Here is a 22,120-nt window from a genome sequence, read left to right as displayed (position 1 = left end):
AGAATGCTTGGTTACATGTTACAAAAATATGAAAATCTGTATCCAAACACTTAAATAGGTTCTCTGACGTACTCAACAGATATCGCTCCTGATATTTAACAGTAGATGGTATCTAAAGATTCATTTTAGGAATACTCTCTAGTGAGATAGAAAAAAATAGGGCATAAATAGTGACAACTATGTATTATCATAAAAAACTTGAAAATGAATTTACAATCCTTACAAAATTACGAGTCATTTCAAATTATTTAATAAATCACTGTATTTTATCATAGCAGTATTAATATTTTATAAAGCACACTCTATCGTTTTATAAATGAATGTTTGTGAACCATTTCATTCTCTTAGGTTGATTTTAGTTCATAATACATCGCAGTATGCGTATTACATAAATATATAAAGTCCCCTCGAAGTATTCGCGAAACACTTGCAGCTATGTCGCTCCATTTTTGCAATCTCATGCTCAACTACGAAAACATATTTGTGACTCTGCATTATATTATAGTTATACAATTAGCCTATTTGCATATATTTATCTGATTTGGCAATTAATCAAAGCTTCAATCTGTCGGATTGAGAGCAGAAAACGTAACGGAACAGCTAATATTCAAAGTAAATATTTATAATATACCTTGTAGTAATTATATATTTTTAAACATATGTAACTCGAATATAAGAAAACGAGATTTACATATAACAGCGTATTTTCAGAGATATAGATACAATGCTGTGGAAACTATAAACTGGTATATACATCTTATATGGAAGAGTATATATTAAGTGTTGGAATTAGTTCGTAGCGTTAAATCAGTGAATTTAAAAAGGTATTGTTAATATATATTATCCATCACTAGTTGCTACTTCTGTCTCATCTTTAAAAAAAGGCAAGGGTTGATAGTTTTGGGACTAACACATATCTCCAGTTGAAAATGGTCAGATTGTGAGTAACTACAATAAATTCACAAACAAAGAACATCTGACCTAATCGGTTTTAATCAATTGAATCGGTTAGCACAGCAAATGAAGCTTAGCAAAACATTTTTGAGAGCACTGAAAATGTCTGAATTGATACCGAGAAAATGGCATTTGCGGAAAGTTTAACTCTTTTAGCAGAGAGATGTGAAATAAATAAAGTCCGTCTGAACTGAGTAATACTTTGGTGCGTTCTGTAGCAATATATTTCAGCTCCGTGTTCTTAATGAGCATATCATTTCTTCACTGCTTTTCAACATAGCAATAAATATTCACTGAAACAGATCAGATCAACGTTTCAAATCCAAGATATTTAAAATACCAAAAAGATTAAATGCTTGGATTCTTTTAAGACATTATTTCTTCAATTAATTATATGTTGAAGAAGTTACTTGCCAAAATCTACCAATTCCCCCCATTCTAGTTCTGATTTTTAGGCAAATTGGTTCGGTACGCTATACTAATAGGATGGTGTTTTCATGTGCTGGTGAATTTTGAAATTAATTTCAGTCCACTGTACAATATTAACTGAGTAGCTTAGAGAAAATCTTGCATCTGTATAACGAGAGATGATTTTAAATGTTGAGCTTTTAAAATTTATTCTTTTTATCAATTCTCATAGATTTCTGGTTCAATAACTTGAGCCTGTTTCATGTCAAGATACATGTAGTCCTGCATTTTATAAGGATTTAGTTGAATATTTCCTTGAATACTGACGGTACAACATTTATTTAATCCAAATGGCATGAAATCATTGGAGAACTCTTCGACAGTCTTGAGTATTTGATGTAATTGGTTTTAAGTAGCAGATATTAATTTGAGATAATCCGTACATATAATTCAATTTAACCAATACTATAGTAGTTACTTTAACATATTTCACTATTTATAAGTATGCGATGTTATTTTATTGTAATGAAATTAACATTAAAGCTATTCACTAGTAACTCAGAAAGTGACAGTGGCTGAATAAAATTTTCGGTATGTGGGATTATAACCCTATGCTGACATGGTGATGAGTGGAAACAACTAAAGGTGAGTATTTAATTAATATAGGACATAGGACAGCTCAGTTATTACGTATTATACTGAGAACTGTGTTTTGAAGACCAAGTTTAACATTATGCCCTGTCCAGAAAAACCCAAGCCCATAAATTAATTTGAAAGTATTTACAATAGATGCTGTCAGTGTATATTAAATCGAATCGGGTACATTTGTAACCAACTTCAAGCTTCACTGGCAGGATTCGCAGTTGAGTATATGTCAGTTCGTCCAAGTGTGAACACAAACATTTTTCAGCGCTTTGTGTGGCAACCATGCTCCATTAGTTCGACGTTTTAAGTTTGGTTATCTTGACATCGAAGACAAAGAGCGTTCCAGATAGCCAAAAAATTGAAAATTGAAGACAGCGCTCAATCACATGTTGTGATTACAAATGTGAACTTCTACCAGATCCGCCTTATTCTTCAAGCCTGATTGCTACTCTTTCCGACATATGAAACTCTTTGCTCGACTCGTAGATAGCCTCAAGAGATTGTAGCGACCTTCAGATGTTTCGAATTTTCCCGCAATTCTCAGCAGCCCACAGATCTACTCGAGGCGTTGCACATACCTGAAGTTAGCACCCACGGTGAGGTAGCAACAAGTGGTACTGACAGAGGGTACGACGTGGCAACCTCGGGTGGTGAAGCTAGGGGATGACGCGACGCCTCGAGGTTCTTTCCCGTTCCTGACTCGGAGATTGATCAGACGTGTCGACTGTTCGGAGCACCTGAAGGTAACCCTGCCACGTGCATTTCTTTCTTTTTAAATTCTTATAGTGTGATCTTGTTTAGTGTTTAATATCTTGTTTATTATTCAATATCTGTTCGTCTAAAAATAAATATTTCTTCTGCATATAATTAGATTCCATTTGTACCGAAATAAATCGCCGAATATTTTGTCGTTATCTAACCGCACCTGTACTCTAAAAGATAAATTATTTGAAAGTAGCGGACAATCAATGGACAATATTTTGAATAAAATACATTGAGTGATTTTCGCAATGAAGCTTCAAATTAACAAAAAAAAATTAAACTCATTTATATTCTAATAGAACTACGTATTATGCCCAGAACTGCATTTTGAACACCGCATTAAACATCAGGTACAGATTAAATATACCACCCTAATTTCTAGAAAATATAGTATTAAAAATCCATGCAGTGTTACCACCACAGCAATATAAAATCTCCGATCACCAGGTGACGTAAGAATCGCTTCGTTTCAGGAGAGGTCATAAAATCACCTTATGTCGGACTAAAATAGTAAAATGGCGGAGAGTGAAAAAAATACAAATTCATTATTGTGTAAAAGTCAAAGACACTCCGAATATGGCGTTGCCGATGTTGTGCAACGACGACCGACTATCGAAGAAATAAGAGTTTTATTAATTGCCGCCGTTAACGATTTATTTTTATATCCTCTCCGACTACGCCGACGACGAACAGAACAATTTCTCTTTCCATACCTAAATAGAGTGGCTTTAGATCCATATCGATATTATTATTATTATTATCATCGTTAATAAGCGTCGCGTCCTTGCACTTCTTTCGCTCTGACCTACCAGCAGTCGGTTCGACCCAGATTTGGACGGACTATCTAAAAATAATTCGAACTTTTGCTCTAGGTTAGAAAAAGCGGTATCGTCTAAAATGGCTCGAGCTATAAACTGAATAAAAACATTCATTTTTTCAATGAAATCTGTACAAAATAAAGTGTTATACGGTCTGAAATACCAGGGCTATAGCATAGTTAACTGACTTAAAGCAAATATAATCCTGTAAATTTTTAGGGTTTTTCGTTAATGTGATCTTTCAGTAATTAATATTAAAGCTTTGATAATAAAAATAACAAAAAAGATATATTCAATATCAAACACCAATACAAATAGTAATGTTTTACAAGTTATATAATGGTAGGTGCTCGCATGTATTTATGATAATTTTGTCACTTTAAAATGACACACATCTGAGAATAATTGAAATATTCCCCTTCATCTCTACAACATTTTCTGACAATATGGCGATACCGACTCGAAAGAACGATGTTAATCTGGCTGCGATCTAACAATCAATACATTTTCGAACTTCTTGAGCATCTCAAAACTGTATGTAAGCCGAGTTATGGTGATCTGAAGAAGTGGTAAATACAATGCGCTATGTCTGGTCAGTACGCTGGGTGAGGCAGAACTCTCAATGCGATCTGTGTACAAATGTGGCAAAATGTGACCGAGCGCTGTCACTCCAGAGGATTAATTTGTATCAGTTGGTCACTATTGCTGGAATTTTTTGCAACAATACGTCATTTAGTCGAGCCAATTGACGTCGATAGACATCTGCAGTAACAATTTTATTCGCCTTGTATAGCTTGTAATATACTATATCTTGTTTATCCCACCATATGCTTAGCTAGATTTATGGTCATGAATATTCCGCTTTGTTGTCAATGACTATTGTCGTATTAGATCCACGTTTTGTTGGTAGTCACAATATACCACAGGGAAATCTACATTTTGTCTGGCAGCTAATCAAGCTGCGACGTTGAAACGGCTTGAAATAACATTTGCAGTTAATTCATGGTACTCATTTTCGCTACTTTTGGATTTTTCCCATCGCATAAATATATGTGGAGATAATTGATTCATTAACTGCTAAGCTATCTAAGGTTGTTTGAGAGTTTGAGCTGGGTTTTTGTAAAATAAGTCTTGCAGTTCCTAGTTTTTGACATCAAAGGCTTTTAAATCATTTATACAAAAACTGACAATAAGGATATGACGGAGCACCATCACCATCTGTTTAATGATAATGTTTAATGGACTTCCGGTAGCAGATTTTCTTTTAAATCAAACAAGAAAAGAAATGAATATCGAAAATGCAATTTTGAGTCTTCCATGATTAGTGTAATTATATACTGAATAACTCAATAATAGTTAAAGGAAACCTATTATTTTACGTAAGCAAATGCCACAATGATCACAGATACTCAACAGTTACGTTGTTTAACAGTTGCTTGCCGACAATACCCGGCAGCTGCATTTATCTTAATATTGTTTATAAATATTGTCTAAGATCTCTAAATAAGTTGAACTATTCAACTATTGAAGAGAGATGAAATCATTGCACCGCCAGATTTCTGACGGAAGACTACTCTAAGAATAGTTATGAACGAACAAAGTTATGATAACTGTTTTGGAATATACACGCTATAATTTACGTTGTTTGCCTTAAAAAAATAATAAAATATTAACAGAAAGTTTATGACCGTAACTTATTCGACAGTTCTAATTATGCTTAAAGGAAATACGTTAACATAAAACAAAGACCTTGCCCGGTTAATAGTGCATTGGATATTTTAAGATATCCCTGTGATTCACTATATTATAAGGTTAAGATGTTAAATGATTGATTCGATAGTATTGACACTGTAGAGTCGTTATAGTCGTTTTTATGAATAACTTCAATTAAGCGAAATCAATCAGACAAAAAAAACAAGTTGACTTTGCATTGGATACTATTTCGCAGTTACTTGAAGTGCAGTTCGGATAAAGGTATCGCAGTTTAAGCTGTAAGGTGACCCAAGGTAGATTGAAGGTCTTACTCCCCTAGCCATGACCTATTTAAATTAAGAAATCATACCTAGGAAAATACATGCTTTGGAAAACATCCCTAGTCTGGTTGGTAGATTTCTGTCACGGTGTTTATCACAGTTCGGAGAATAAGGCCACTAAAGGCGGACTGAAGTTGCTGTGAACCAACGTAGTCCACTACAACTTGAGCAGAGGTTTGAAGTTAAATTGACTATTGGAATTTGAATACGCCAAAATATCTATATTGACTATATAAATAAACTTTGGGAAAAAATATCTATATTGACTATATAAATAAACTTTGGGAAAAAACAGTTCAATACACAAGATCAACAAAAGCAACTGGCGAACGAAGGTTCAACGGTATTAACTTAACTACTAACTAGTAAATTACTTTTACTACAACTAAAAGGTATCAAGATGAGACAAAGACCATGTCCTTTGGTAGTCCCTTACGAATTGATGGCTTAAGTTTACATTAGAATAGGATTAGTTTGACAGTGTGGTCTGTAATGTCCTTCCAACAAGTCGCTATTGCTTTTGGTAACCCTACAAGTCTCATAACTTAAATATTAATAGTTTCCACGTTCACCAAAACAAACTTTATTTGGAAAAATTATGCTGAGAAAATAGAAAAAAATGGAAGCCTTACTCCATAAATATATTTCAAAAATAACTACAGGAGTATCTTCAAATTCCTCAACCTAAAATTAATTTACAGTGTTGTTATTGACACCTAATCGTAAACTTTCTTCATTTGATATAAAGAACACAAAAAAAAACCTGCACCATTGCGGAAAATATGTGTTAATTGAACCAGTTTATTTGAATCCTAATCTCGATCTCAATTAAGACTGGTTGCTATCTTAGAAATGTTACTCCACAGTATATTTCAGTATCTAATGGATTATTTATAAATAACTAAGGCATAATAAGTAATAACACGGAAATTGTAAATCAATTTGAGAAGTATTATTCGAAAATAAAAACAAGAGTTGCTATCAGCAATTAAAAATATATTAATTTGGCATGAAATAATTTTCTGTTCTAGTATATAAAATTTGTGGACAACGTTTTCCTTTATTTAAAGATAATTTTAGTGGAAAAAGTATGTCTGTTTGATCTTAACAGGTCAATTGAAAAATCCCCGGCCTACCATAGTAAAACACATTTTTTACCAAAATTATTTTTTTTATTCAACATAATTCCTTTCAAGGGTGATACACTGATTATAACGACCCTGCACTTTTCGATGCCATTTTTGTAGTACGATTTGTCCTTTGCTTCAAAATAGGCCTCAGTTTCGGCGTTCACCTCTTCATTCGACGAAAATTTCTTCCCAGCGAGCATTCTTTTGAGATCTGAGAATAGGAAATAGCCGCTGGGGGGCAGATCTGGAGGAAGCAATTCGAAGCCCAATCATGGATTTTTGCCATCGTTTTCACAGACTTGTGACACGGTGCATTGTCTTGGTGAAGCAGCACTTTCTTTTTCTTCAAATGCGGCCGTTTTTGGCGATTTCGTCCTTCAAACGGTCCAATAACGCTGTATAATAATCGCTGTTGATGGTCCTTCCTTTATCAAGGTAGTCATTGAAAATTATTCCATACGCATACCGAAATACAGACGCCGTAATCTTGCCAGCCGACTGTTGCCGAGCCAGTCAACTCGGATGACTGTCAATTGGACTTCGGAGTGAAAGGATGGAACCATGTTTCATCCATTGTCACATATCGGCGCAAAAACTAGGGTTTATTACGCTTGATCATCTTCAAACACAGCTCCGAATCTTCAACTCGTCGTTGTTTTTGGTCAAAGTGTCATACCCAATATTCAATATTCGTGAATGATACAAGTTCAGTTGATATCTTTAGAGTGTCTGCTATTTCATTCAATTTCAATTTACGGTTATTCAAAATCATTTTGTGGTTTTTTTAAAATGTTTTCATCGGTAACAACCTCTTTTGGGCGTCCACTGCGTTCACCGTTTTCGGTGTTCTTAGTATACCAATCCTTGATGGTTGATTTTCCTGGGGCAGTGTCCGGAAACTTGGCATCAAGCCAAGTTTATGCTTCAACTGTATTTTTCCCTTCACGCGAAATTTCTTTTTATTCATTTTTTTCACAGTAACAAAAGTTGCTTCACTCAAAATGCTATAATTCACAAACTAATGATACGACAGCTGTTAAATTTATACACGCATATTTTGAGGGTTAACTAGAAAACATATGGATTTAACTCTAGTAGCGCCATCTATGTGTCAGGCCGGTGACTTTTCAATTGACGTGTTATATATAGATGATATGAACACAATGTTCCTACAAAGAATTAATAAGAAATGAGGTATATACAGAAAGCAAAATAACATGTACGGCCAATTCACATTAAACAATAAAATGTATTTCTTAATCAGTTATGCAAGAAATTTTAGTAAAAAAATGGTAAATAATTCTTCAAAAAAATTTAAAACCGAATATTATTATTTTAGTAATTTGATATTGTTGTAAATAAAAATTGTAATTGAATAAAGGAAAATACGATTTCCACTTCTTATAAAATATACAGTCTCTCTGTTTTTGATATATACGATCGTATTGTGAGAGAATTTTTGGTGGTAAAAAACTGATATTAAATTCGATATCAGTACCCAAAAATACACAAGTTTTTGGAAACATGTTTCGCTTGGTCTGCACAAATAAGAATTCACAATAAGTATTCTGTAATCCTATAATGTGTTGAAAAATTTTAATAAGAAATATAAATTCTTATATTTAATATTAGAAAATAAAATATGAGTTAATATAATTAAAAAAATATAACCAACTTACCTTGATTATGTCTGGTGGTATTATTCTCCTTCCGTCCATTTCCCAGAATAGATCGAAATCTTCTCTGGGGCAATTGTGATGTACTGTGGCGGAAAAGGAGGCTTCACCTCCTTGTTGAACTAGAATCGACTTGGGGTTTTCAATGAATTCCACCGTAGAGCAATTTCTATGTTCTGTAAATAAAATATTCTGTCAAACTTCATCGATAACACCAGATATTTAGAACAAACAAAAAATTGTGTGTTGTTTTGGTAATATTTTCTGTAGTTTATGAACAAGGCCTTCGTGCCAAATCTCATCGAAGGCTTGTGCTACATCTAAGAATATAGTTGGGCATACTTTCTTACTTTTATAGGCTTTTTCATATACATCTGTTATTCTGTGGACCAGATCAATTGTTGAATGCTTGTTAATAAACCCAAACTGGTGTGTTGGTATTAGGTTTTTTTCGCTCAATGAATTTTAGAAATGGCTCAATTAATTCTTATTTATGATCTTCCTGTTCAGTTCGCCAGACAATGCTGTAGTATTAGCAAGTATGAACTCTTATATCTTTTGAAGTGAAGAATACGTGCATGGGTAGAATATTGTCTATTACAGCTATTAAATAACACTTGCTGCTTTTGGTTAGTGCATTATTAGAATTGAAAGAGGTATGCGAGATGATAGTTCATCCTTAAGATAGAGATTACAAATAGATAAATTTGTTTGTTACAGAGAGGAAGTAAATGAAGAAATATAGAATAATAAGATGCTTATAACAGGTGAGATTTCAACATTATCTTGACAATAGTAATACTAGGGCCTCTTAGGTAAGATAATTTTCGTTAATAGTTCGAACTCACGACTTTGAGCGCACTGAGAGGATTCTGAATTTTATGATTATGTTCTTTAAGAACATTCCTGTATTATTTCAGACGTATTCTAAGAAACTATTTTAGTACCTATACAAGGGATAGACAAAATAATATATAGAACATGCAATAAAGTAAAATATGTAACACATCATCGGCGAAGGGGATACTGGGCAAAATTCAAAGTTCACTGAGAGATAGTGACGAACATTAAAAAGAATTGTGACGAGAAAATATAAAACTACCAGGGTAAAACTGACAGCAGAACTCAAAATCACTTTAGTGACAAAAACATTACGGCGAAAACTCCACAAAGTCACTACCATTGCTAATGCTAAGCTGCGAAAGAAATGGCGCAACGAACAAAAAGTCTGGACACTTGATGATTGGAAAAATGCGATATGGTCCGAATCATAGTTTACATTGTTTACTACAAATGCCTGGGTTGGAGAACGATATGGGAAACCACAAAAGAAGTAAATGGTGCTTCAACATCTTGTTATTAAATAAACATTGTGCATATTCCGGGTGTTCATATTATTTTGCCTATTATCCCTGTACTAATGTAATAATCATCAACGTTGGAAAACCCTCAAGATATTGCCTTAAGTAAGTATTCTTGTGCGATTATTCGTAGATGAAAGCTGCAACACGAAATATAACTGATACCGGATGTTTTCCATTCGTTAAATTTTATTATCCAAAATTCCTCATTTTTGTACGAGTTGTTGCAAAACATAATTTTTAAAATGATTTATACGCGATAACAATCTTAATAAATCCATTTCGAATCGATCGACTCATGACCCCATTATTCAATTATGTTTTTGCATCGAGAAAGAGAGCCACAGAACGAGAGACAGAGACGGACAGACGCATAGAAAATAATCTCAAATGGATTTAAATCGGTTTATCTGGGAGGTCAATTCGATCGGGCAACGAAAAACAAATGTGTTCCTTGCTCCAAGGCCTGCAACTGGTCGCGGCGTACGGGCCGTGGCAACCTAATCACTTTAATTGATGGCGATAGGCGAGTTTTTGATTATATCCGCGGTAGAAAATTGAATTTCGTTTTTGATTGACAGCTGCAAGTTCCAAACTCGATCGAAATCCGACGAAAAATTAAATCGATACGGTGTGGCGCTAAGTAAATATTTTCACGGCACCTTGGATTAGAAATCTGAAGCTGTTTTAACATTGAAAGGATACAACATGTCTATATGTGGCAGGTCTCGCATTCTATCATTGTGTTCCCAATGGGTTCTTTTTGAACTGAGAAATAGCAGAAAATAAATAATTAATACTGAATTATACTTAAAATCCTATGCTATGATATGCTTAACTATGCCTTATTAATTTGTGTTATGTATACAGAGGATGGACAGAATTAGATGAACAGCTGATACAAATACTATATTTATTTATTAATGGTATTTTGAGTGACCCTTTGTCTTTAGAACACCTGCAATTCTTCACGGAATAGATTCATGGAGTGTTCAACGGAATTTTGTCCCATTCTTGTGCCAAAACATCAGCTAATTACTTTAATAATGTTGAAGATGGAATTCTACTCTTCACCCACTGCTTTAAAACTCCTCATGGCGGTCGAATTACGTTGATGTTTGGCTATAGTATTGGCTAGGAAACATGTTTGATAATATTCTGATTCTTCAAACCAAGACTGAACCTTTTTGGCTGTCTCTGTATTATCATTTGAAACATGACAGTGTTTGCTAGTTATAGTAAGGACTTCGTCAATGAAGATCTTATAGGGCCAGTGATGTGAATGAGAGGGCCATCTGAATATCATAATGAAACCTTCCTCTTGTTTGACCATAGGCAAACAGACAGTCCAGATCGTAGGTTTCTTTTAGAGATTTTGATACATAAACACGGCCATTTGTAGATAATTATGTAAATGATGATTCATCAGGCACCGATTTTTAAAGACACATTGCAGCCTTTCCAAGAATGTTAGCTTTTTGAAGGTCCGACACAATGATCATATCACATCCCTATTTAAATTTCATCGTTAAATCTACAGTATGAACAGGATCATTATTTTCATATTGAATCATTTTTAAATAAAGGCAAAACATATTAATACTAAAATATCTGTCAAATCTTGTGCGCTTCTATTTCTTATTTTGCATTTTTCTTATGTGTAGTCTCGGCTGGATGGTGGATATAATTAAATATGCGAAAAGGTTAATATCCTTTAGAAGGTTGAAAATACTTTTTGGGTAGTTAAGCAAATTGTTTTTCATCTTTTTCGTGAGGCCATAACGTGTCTTTGAAAAACTTAAATGGCTACAGTCACATATGATGTGGGTGACTGTGTACTACAGTTTCCTGCCCTTGCTGCTTTTGGTTCCTTCCTCATTAGAAAATCTTGTGTAGGTAATTTGGGTGCTTTCTATAGATAATATATAGAAGGTCACATCAGTAATTGATTTCCTGTAGAAATGTATATCTAAATCTTATTAAAAATGTCGTTCTACTCATATAGGTGTACTTTAATCAGGATGCATGGAAATATACGGTTTAGCTTATGCTCTTTACTAACATAGTGCTGATTGAATTGTCTGGCTAGTATATCAAGATTTACTGGCACTCTTATAAGGTTTAAGGGTTAATCGTACTAAATTAGCGCATTGATGAAAGCTTTACCAGTAGTATTCCATACAGCAATAATATTTTATATAATATTCTTCCATTTGATTCGACACCTCTACTTCAATTTACTCCCAATAAGTAACACGTTTGATTTAGTTCAAGTCCAAGTGGTTTTCGAAAGTGGGTGAACTGAAGAAAACTAATTTTAGGAGTAAAATATTGATTTTATATAAATCTAAATATGTGTTATTTTATTGAGGTATAAATGGTATTTCTTTAACAATATATTTTCTATTGATGAAAATATGTGAGAAGGGTTTGATGTTTTAAAAGTGATAATTTATATATAGTTGACAAAGAAACGATTAAATGGAGTGATTTATTACCACTTTTGATTATTACTTGTACCGATTTAATGCCATTTCGTTTCTCTGCAAGTTAATCAACCTTAGGATAACTTCAAAAGCCAAAGAAACACCAAGTAAAAACCTTGACGTTAAAATTCTAGCTGATATGAGGGAAATGTAGCACTGGAAATGGAAAATATTTTTAAAAATTGGTAATCCAACGTACCCAGAACAAAATCCTACGATTAATTATCAATGCTTATCGCCACGTAACCAATGAAGAGCTGTATGATGATCTCGAATGGATACACGAAGTGATTTCCCCTTAAAACATGAAATAAGGTAGCTAAGTCACGCCAATGTAGAAGCAATACAGCTACTAGAATTAGGCTAACACTCAGCTTGAACTCTGAAAGTACTTCCAGACAGTATGGCAGTATAGCCGGACAGCAAGAAGAGCAAAAATTATTATCAGACAAATTAACTGAAAACGCCATTTCGAACCATTTTAATATTGCAGTTTTATTTCTTGTCAGACAATTTTTTGTGATGCATTGTAACTGGCGATAACAACTAGATCTACTAAGACAATCTCAAGTGCGAAAAGTCATGGGTTTGTCTAGGAGAGATATTCACATCCACAACAAAGCGGAATATTCCTGGTTATAAATTTTTTCTGTACATGTGGTGGGATCAGCAGAACAGCATTATCACTACTACAACTAAACAATTACTGCTAAATGTATTGTTGGAAAAAAGGCTGTCAATATCGAGAACAGACTCGATAATAATTAAAATGTTTTCGCTTTATAAAAGTTAAGTTTATTAATGATAACCGTAAGAGTAAGAAACTTTCGTTTAAAACCGCAGCGTATGCATATTTGGTGTGAATATCTGAGATACAAATCGCGAACAATTAAAAAACACGCTCGAAAAAAGTCGTGCTTTCCATTGACCCATTCTTCGGCTAATGTGCGACCTTGCAAATTCGGAGGCGCCTGCAATTTTTACTGGTATGGGGTCAGCGATGACGTCTCCCATTACTTATGGGTCAGTCGTATAAAGGCGAAATGAAATGAACAACATAAATGTTCTCTCGGGGTGATGTCGAAATATTATACAATGGCTGGTCCAAAAATTATCAGATTAAATCACTGTATACACCGAATAACTCAATAATTCTAAGAGGAAAACTTTTTTTCAATTTTGTTAAGTCCCCTTTTTACCAACGAGGGTTTATCTGGACTGGACCTACTGTTTAATGTGGGCTCCGAACTACGGTCCTCAGCTTAAGCCTACCGACTGGCGAGTAACCAACTTAAAAATCATCCCAGAGGACATCCGGTCTTACCCAGCCTGATAACTGGCGTGACTGGGATCATTTTCCTTGTCGGATTTTACACTCTTGCCTAGGACAATCACAAATATTAAACGATCACAAACATACATTTACGACCATGCCTCAGCAGGACACGAACCCGCGACTATCGCAACAGTAGGTGGACCGTCCTGTCGCCTTTACCACTGCGCCAACCGAGCCGACAGGAAAACTATTATTTTATGTCAGAACCGTTGATATTTCCGCTGGATATCGCCGATCACTATACATGCAAGCCCCTAATACCTCTTTCATGATTTTGCTTTTAGTTTTAACAATATCCATACGTATGTGATGATGTTCTTCGGATTACTTCACTGCGAGTTTGGGGAAGGCCCCAGTTTCTACGATGAAGAAATACCGAACACCGAGATAATCTAAGTTGTTAAGGGGCGATTTTTTTTCCAACTTCAAAGTAACGGAAAAACTTATTAATGGCGTGACTTAGACATTCCTGACTTTCTTTTCCATTCATGTGTGTTCCTTAATTTTTTTGACTATTTATTGTATAGAACCTGTGTCTTTTATTATATTTCTAACAAGTTCTTTGTGTTTTTTTATCAATTTCAAATCTGTCTAGGACCTGAAGGGGTTCAGCCCTTCTCAGGTCTTTAAATACGATTGTATTATATCTTTTACCCCATAATTTGTTTTTGTTGTATATGTCGTTTATTACTCTTGTGTGGTCCTTCGTATATTGTGAATAATCCGATTTTAGCAATCTAGTAATTAGATCATTTAGTACATTTTCGGAAACGATTATTTTTCTCAATTTCTCAGACAATATTTCTCTCCACATTTATTGAGACTCTTTTTCTCAAAATAACAAAATCCATTTAATAATGCTCACCCTTATTTAAATGCGTATTAGTTAACGAATTGTGTTCCTTTCTCTTTAATTGCCTGTTTCAATCACAATGCATAGATGTTATTCTACTGTCCCGGGCCCACGTGTTGGCCCGGTTTTTAAAATAGAATTCTAACATTTGCCATTATTTAAGCATTCATCACTAAAAAGACAACACACGACGAAAATTATTTTTCGGAATCTCTATTATCAAAATGCAGTAACTTTTAACTTGGTAAACTAATGATGATTCCCTTATATCGAGAATGTTCTATGAATTGTGACCTTTTTAACGCACTATAGTGTGGCTCCATTGAGTAAGTAATAATATGAATTAATATTAGATAATTTAAAGTTATATGAGGTTATTATTTATATTTTGAGCTTCGGCAATATTATGTGTTGTTAGGCTCTATCTGACGATTCCAATTGGAAATTTGGCCTATATAACCTTCTCCAGAACATTTTGCATTTGAACACAACTTAGGTCGCCCAATAATCAGTTGTGACAAAGTTGATAATTTGACAAGTTACCTGCATTGGCGAAAAGTGAAAAAAGACTGGTTTAAGCCCATTCAATAGTGTATTGAGCATCATGGAGAATACGCCAAGAAAAAATAAAGCCATCTTCGTAAATGAATTACAATATTTTTTTTATCAGACCAAAAATATAAATAGAAGCCCTTGTACAACGTGGGGCAAAAGCTACTACCTTGGTTGCCAATAACTTTGCCCAAAGAAAAGATAAGTAAGTTTGGTTTTCATAAAAAGTTTATTTGGTTTTTACATTTTTTTTGTTATGATTGAAAAATTGTATCGGCTAAATGGTTATCACGATTCGCTATGCAACTTTTGGCTTTTTTTAAGGCATTTTTCATGATATCCTGCAACATCTGATGCTGATTTTTTCAATTTATTGACCAATATTGTTTTTAAGATGTTGAATCATTTGAGGCTTATTCACATAAATTTTTGATTTCAAAAAATTCCATAAAGAAAAGTCTGGTGCTGTTAAATCAACACCTTGCAACGCCTTGGTCATTTTCAAAAAAATAGGGACCAATGATGTTTCCAGAATGAATACCATACCATGCAGTTGTTTTTAGTCGATGCAATATTGTTTCATGAATTAAGTGAGGATTCTGTGTTTCCCAAAACCGACTGTTCTGTTTATTGACATGCCCACTGAGAAGAAAATGGGCTTCATCGCTCATTGTCAAATTAGATGAAAAATTTTCAATTTCACCAGACAGTCTTAGGATTGCGTTACTGTACTCAACTCGTTGATCATGATCTCTCGGTAGCAATTTTTGGACTAATTGATTTTGTACATTTTTAAATCAGTTTTCAAAATTCCCCTTAAACTGCGTGCAGATATGTGTAACTGGAAACTACGTGTCCGAATTGATGTTTTTGGAGACTCTGCAACATTATCGCGCATCTGAGCCATATTTTCAGCATTACGAGACGTACGTTTTCTTTCAGAACGAAGCGTGTTTGCTGTCGTACCGTATTATCAAAAATGCACATTGTAGTTTTGTGAGGCACTGAACGAACGAAATAATGGAACGATTATTTTCAATAAATATTGTTACTATTTCTGCTCGTTCTTGTGGCGTATATTTATCCATAATAAAATTTGGACGTTTACACAACACAATGGCTAAAGCAAAACTGAGCTAAATGTTACATAACCAAGATGGCGTGTAATCAAAATTGTAGCGGGACTTGTGCCGCACCTGCTATATAAGTTAAGATTCTGAAAAATAAATCCGAAATTACTTCTTGCACTGAATCTCATCTCAGTGCCAGCTCAAAAACATTCATTTGTTTCTCGTTGTTTAAAAGTTTCTTCTATATTCATTAAATGTAGTTTTATTTTATGAAGATTGCAATAGAGGAAATAAAAGATTGCGATAAAGGAATTTTATTTGATAGTGCACCTAATACAATTGATTAATTGAGGTTATTAAAAACAAAGACACGCGCCCAAAACAAAGAATAAATAATAAGTTTTCACACAGAACGAGTGCATAATCATAGCAATTTTAAAACGTTAAAATCAATGGATAAAATTGATATCGATATCACACGAACTCACACTGGAAGGAAATATGTACATTTACTGTAAGAAAATTACCGCGTTGCACTTATACCGTTAATTTTCCTGTAAACACAGGCTAATTTAGATTTTCTTGTAAATATGGGATCAGTATTTACTCACCATTAATTTTCAGATAACATTTGGTACTGTCTTCTCCAAATAAGTTGTAAACCTCGCAGGTATAACGACCTGCATCCTCTGGTTGGACATTCCTTATCGTCAAACTGACGACACCAGTTTCCTCGTCGTATTCCTGCTGGTAATCATCGATTCCAGGCAGGATACAGCCGTCTTTCATCCATATAACATCCACCGGCTCGCTGCTGGCGACCTGAAGTTGCAGAATAACAGGGGATCCACGCACAGCATCGAGGGAAGTCGAAAGTTGCTTGGTTATCTCAGGGGGTTGGATGTCTTCGACTTGAAGATGCATGGAGGTTGATCCGGTTCCGTTCACATTCTTCGCCACGCAAGTGTACAGTCCCTGGTCTCTGAAGGTTACACAGTCGATTTCCAATGATGCAACTTGGCCATCGTAAGCGAGGGAGTATCGGCGATCATCATCCAAAAGTATTCCGTCTTTATACCTGGAGTGTATATAATGTTAACGTAAAGATGTAAACACCTGGAGGATATGAACTTACCATCGTAAGGATGGAGTTGGTGAGGCCTTGACGTCGCAGAACAGTCTTGCTCTACTGCCATACCGAGCAGAGGCTCCCAGATAAGTGCTGGGTAAACTTCCGTTGTAGGGTTTCGGTGACAGACTTCTGGCACGTAGCCCTGAAGTGCTGTGGGTCCTATGAGCAATAACGTCCAGTCTTGCACTGGCTTCTACTCTTCCTACGTCATTTTCTAGAACCACCTGAGCAAAAAGAGTTGCGTCAGGTCGAATAGAATAACACCACTCAGAATTGTTTTTAAAATGTGAGCTGGTGTATTTACTATAAAATCGTGAATAAAAAGAGGATAATTGAATAGGATTGACGCAAACGTCAAAAAATTAAGTATGTATCATCAAAATTAGACTATCAGTATAAACTATATTAAACAAAATATAGAAAAAGAATATTGTTGAAATACAATAATAGTTATAACGCGATAAGGTAATGTAATTGTTACCTTGTATTTTACAGCAGCATTAAAATGATCATTTTTATTTTTAAGTTTCATAATTATATTACATTTTCTTGAATGGGATTGCTCCAAGAACCTTAGGAATTCTTGTAAAGTTGGGAATTTGAATAGCAGAATTGTGTTAAATCTATAATGTCTCTAACCATAATGAATGCTGTTTTCATGTAATGTAACTATAACGAATGTTATTTTGCTGTTAAATACATCTATTTTTTTTTCAATTATTTCAAAGAAAAGTGTTGCTGAACCTCGTCTAGTATAGTTGGAAATATTGTGGTTGGAAAAGGGATGGGGCATTCTGTAACATGGAAAGTTCAACCACATGTTCCTAATTTGGTGGAATTTATATTGAAATGAAATAGAAATATTATCACATACACTTTATTCACTATAACAGGTCAATTGAGCCCCGGCCTACCAAAGTAATATACATTTTTTGGCAAAATATTTTTTTTATTCAACATAATTCCCTTCAAAGGTGATAGATACACTGATTATAGCGACCCTCCAAATTTTTGATACCATTTTTGTAGTACGATTTGTTCCTTGTTTCAAAATATGGCTCAGTTTCGGCGATCACCTCTCCAATCGACGAAAATTTCTTCCCAGCGAGTATTCTTGAAATCTGAGAACAGGAAATAGTCCCTGGGTACAAATCTGGTTAACACGGTGGATGAGGAAGTAATTCGAAGCCCAATTCATGGATTTTTGCTATCGTTTTCACTGACTTGTGACACGGTGCATTGTCTTGGTGAAGCGGCACTTTCTTTTTCTTCAAATGCAACCATTTTTCGGCGATTTAGTACTTGAAATGGTCCAATAACGCTATGTAATAGTTGACTGTTGCGTTTTCCCGCGCTTTGGACCAAGTTCATCGTGTGCAGTTTACTCGGATAACTGTTTGTTTTATCATTGTCACATATCGACGCAAAAACTCGGGTTCATTATGCTTGATCATCTTCAAACACTGCTCCGAATCTTCAACTCCTTGTTGTTTTTGGTCAAAAGTGAGCTCGCGCGACTCCCACTTTGCACAGAGCTTTCTCATACCCAAATATTGATGAATGATATGATGTACACGTTCAGTTGATATGTTTAGAATGGGTGGTGGGGCAGTGTTCCTTTATATCCATTTTTTTCACAACAACAAAAGTTGCTTCGCTCAAGATTCTATAATTCACAAACTAATGATGACAGCTGTTGGAGCTGTCAAATTTATACACGCATCTTTTGAGGGTTAGGGCTAACTAAAAACATATGGATTTAATTCTAGTAGCGCCACCTATGTGTCAGGCCGGGGACACTTCAATTAACCTGTTATATTGTTTTTCTTTAATTAATAATTTGTTTGATTAATGTCGTATACTCTAATTAGATATTCTGTAAGTCATTATAATTTTTTTTTTTCGAATAGATGGAATAAATGTCCACTAATTTGTATATCGCACCTGTAAAAGTTCGAACGGTTTTCACTAGATGGCATTAGAGAGTTGGCCTTTCGCACAATAAAAAGGTGCTCATGTCCAGGACGGACACAAGTAAAGAGAAAATATTATTAAAGATATGAATTGCCAGGAGCTAAACTTTGGACATATAACCGTTTTTGCAGTGATGAGAAAACATTACCCCACGAGTTAAGTAAATATAGCTCATGGACACAATTTCACGGTATCGCATAAAATCGACACATTTCTAAAGCAAATGGCGACTGGTGATGAAAAGCGAATCACTTTCGACAACTTCAAGGGAAAATTGTTATAAACTATGGCCATTCCAAGATGGCTTTGAAAGTTTGGATGAGTTGATCTGCCAACTTTCACTTCTAGGACAAGAATTGTGCTTCATCAAGACAACGCCAGATTTGATAGAGATTTAAAGAGCTTTTTGTGCAACCACCTGGGTATGGTACCAAGTGTTAATACTTGTTCCTGGCTCTGGTGAACTACTTTGCTGATGAAAAATTTGGCTCAAGACAGGCTTGTGAAAACCAATCAGTTTTTTTTCTTGAATAGAAATGAAGTCTTCTATACAATATGAATAATGAAATTACATTCAAAATAACCTCAAGGCAACTAAGTTCCAAATAAAGCCTTCACTTTTAGGCCGAAATAGTGAATTTTTACTATGAAATAAAATTTTGTTTAAAATTCCAATAATTTTAGAAAATATTACAACAATATTAGTCGTACCTTGTATAATCCAGAGTCGCTGGTAGTCACATCTTTGATCTCCAGAGTTCTTATATCATCTCTCTCGGTAATGGTCAATCTACTGGAAGGGACTATCTCCTCGTTATTCTTGTACCATTTCACCCAGGGATCCGGGTGTCCAGCTATTGCGCACTGAAACCTTATTGTCTCGCCTTCTTCGGCAACCTTGAAGCACAAAAATAGTAATACAATTCAATACCTGACAAAATTCGTTGTACTTACTCTGTTATGAGGGTACGCGTAGAATTTGGGAGGCGTCTGACGAGTATGACGTCTCCTGGGTTCCTGAACATCCGGTTCTCGCCGCCTAGGCGAGGAACCACGATTTGGTGTGGTTCTCGGCGTTGAAATAGGCGTCGCACCACCGGCGAATAAGCTGGGTGGTCGGATCAGTTGAGCGTTCAATAAGTTCTCCTTTTCCTCGGGTACTATTTAAAATATGCACCGGTCATTGAGAGTCAATCATTTACCACAAAGGTAACTTACAGTCAACAATCAGACAAGCCGATGTAGCTTCACTGCCTAGTTTGTTGTATCCGACACAAGAATACTCGCCTTCATCTTCAGGATATACTTCTTTGATGGTCAGTCTCGCACATTCACCATCGAATTCGTCATGAAAATCTTTGCCCAACCTCAATAACTGGTAATAATGATATTATATAACGGGAATAAAATTAACCCTGTCTGACATTATTTACCTTTCCGTCTTTCTCCCAGCGAATATCCAGTGGAGGTTTATTGGACTCGAAGGAGCATTCAAATGTGATCGAATCACCATCACAACAACGAATATCCTTCAAGTCTCTGGTGACTCTCGGTATTTTTTGAACATCTCTACAAAAGACATCGTCGTAGCACCTGGTTTATTTAAAAAATGGTTAAAAACTTACCCTATTTTGAATTGGCTGGGTTTTCTGGGGAAGGCAGGATCTGGAACAAAAAAATTACGTTGAAAAAATGTGTTGTTGAATCATCGAAGATTTTTGGTACCTGGGACTTTAATTTGCATCGACACGATTGCCTTAGTGTCACCGTGTTTGTTCTTGGCGAATACAGTGTATGTTCCGGTAAAATCAAGTTTGACGTTGTGCATTTTCAGTCTGTATTGGGGTCCATCTCCTATCCGTTGGAAGTATGGGGCATCTTTGTAATAATCAGTCTGAAAATAACAAACAAATTATCCTCTATAAGTTTATTCATTTATTTCGATCTAGTTATATATTTTTCAGTTTGAAAATGGTAGTAAGTATTAATGTATAAAATTTTCTTTATAAATGTATGTACAATTAGAAGTGTATTTGGCGAAGACGGGTTTTATGTTTTTAGTTTAATGATATGGTTAACTTTGTCATGAAAATTTTAAAGATGAACTGTCGAACGTTCCAACATAGTTTTCGCTGTGACTTGTTCTGATAATCAAATAATGCATTCCGAAGATAATCCACAAACATCCTCAGACAAAATTACTTCATATTAGATTTTAATGCCTATTGTGTTTACTCTAAGAAAAGGTTGATGCCACAAAGTGTATTGCAAACTAGACAAATGAGTACCATTTTAATTAACAGAAGAAAGTAAAACTATAATAATAAAGTATAAAACATTAAGTATAAAATGTTACATAAAATAAAAAAGGCATTTTAAACCCGATTCTTAAGATGAATGTATAGCAAATTTACATTCCAGAAAGCTTATGATGGATTATATTCAAAATAACGTCAGGAACAACAAAGGCCTGCAGTTTAAATTCAATAAATAGAATAATCTATATGTTAATCGGCTTAGAGAAAAGTTTGCCTTCCTTTTTGAGGAAAACAGGGACACATGGAGGCGTGAAATTTGATACGGTTAAAGTTTATTTTAGGCTTACATTTTTTGTGTAAAATACACTACAGATAAATAAATTCCAATAGCCAGGAAATGCTGTCAAATCGGTGATACAAAATATATAAATAAATATTTTAGGCTTCGGCCAACGTGCTGTCAGCTCCAATGTTTAAAAAGTAGATTATTCGCGCTTTTGTTGTAAATAAATCGTTGTAAATAAAAATATAATCCGTATAAATACGTACGCGTAATTTTTAAAATAAAAATCTGGCAACGTTGTACCACAAAATGCCGGCTGGCAATTTTGAATCAGAAGACAAATCCCTAAATTTTACATATTTAATTTTAAGCAGTGTAATGTAAGATTT

At 34.7% G+C, this 22,120-nt stretch overlaps 1 protein-coding gene across 7 annotated transcripts in view; it reads right to left on the bottom strand.

The window, feature by feature from the left end:
* The window catches only part of LOC143203428 (uncharacterized), a 242,113-nt gene that overhangs the window by 68,720 nt on the left and 151,273 nt on the right, over positions 1 to 22,120 (bottom strand). For 6 of the 7 annotated variants that reach the window (XM_076415549.1, XM_076415553.1, XM_076415552.1 and 3 more), the window contains exons 38-46: positions 20,916 to 21,084; positions 20,816 to 20,855; positions 20,624 to 20,759; positions 20,409 to 20,565; positions 20,145 to 20,350; positions 19,902 to 20,087; positions 17,220 to 17,440; positions 16,696 to 17,162; positions 8,430 to 8,602 (exon numbers count right to left, since the gene is read on the bottom strand). In XM_076415549.1, coding sequence (XP_076271664.1) covers positions 8,430 to 8,602; positions 16,696 to 17,162; positions 17,220 to 17,440; positions 19,902 to 20,087; positions 20,145 to 20,350; positions 20,409 to 20,565; positions 20,624 to 20,759; positions 20,816 to 20,855; positions 20,916 to 21,084 — 1,755 coding nt within the window. Of the gene's footprint in view, positions 1 to 8,429; positions 8,603 to 16,695; positions 17,163 to 17,219; positions 17,441 to 18,103; positions 18,338 to 19,901; positions 20,088 to 20,144; positions 20,351 to 20,408; positions 20,566 to 20,623; positions 20,760 to 20,815; positions 20,856 to 20,915; positions 21,085 to 22,120 lie in introns of those variants that run through there. The other variant, XM_076415555.1, reaches the window with a different exon arrangement.

Source organism: Rhynchophorus ferrugineus, unplaced genomic scaffold, assembly GCF_030347505.1.
Source record: "Rhynchophorus ferrugineus isolate W39M unplaced genomic scaffold, kcgeb_rfMv2 rfM10, whole genome shotgun sequence".
Taxonomy (NCBI): domain Eukaryota; kingdom Metazoa; phylum Arthropoda; class Insecta; order Coleoptera; family Curculionidae; genus Rhynchophorus; species Rhynchophorus ferrugineus.
The sequence above is the reverse complement of the archived record's forward strand: the minus strand, read 5'-3'. Positions and strand labels throughout refer to the sequence as shown.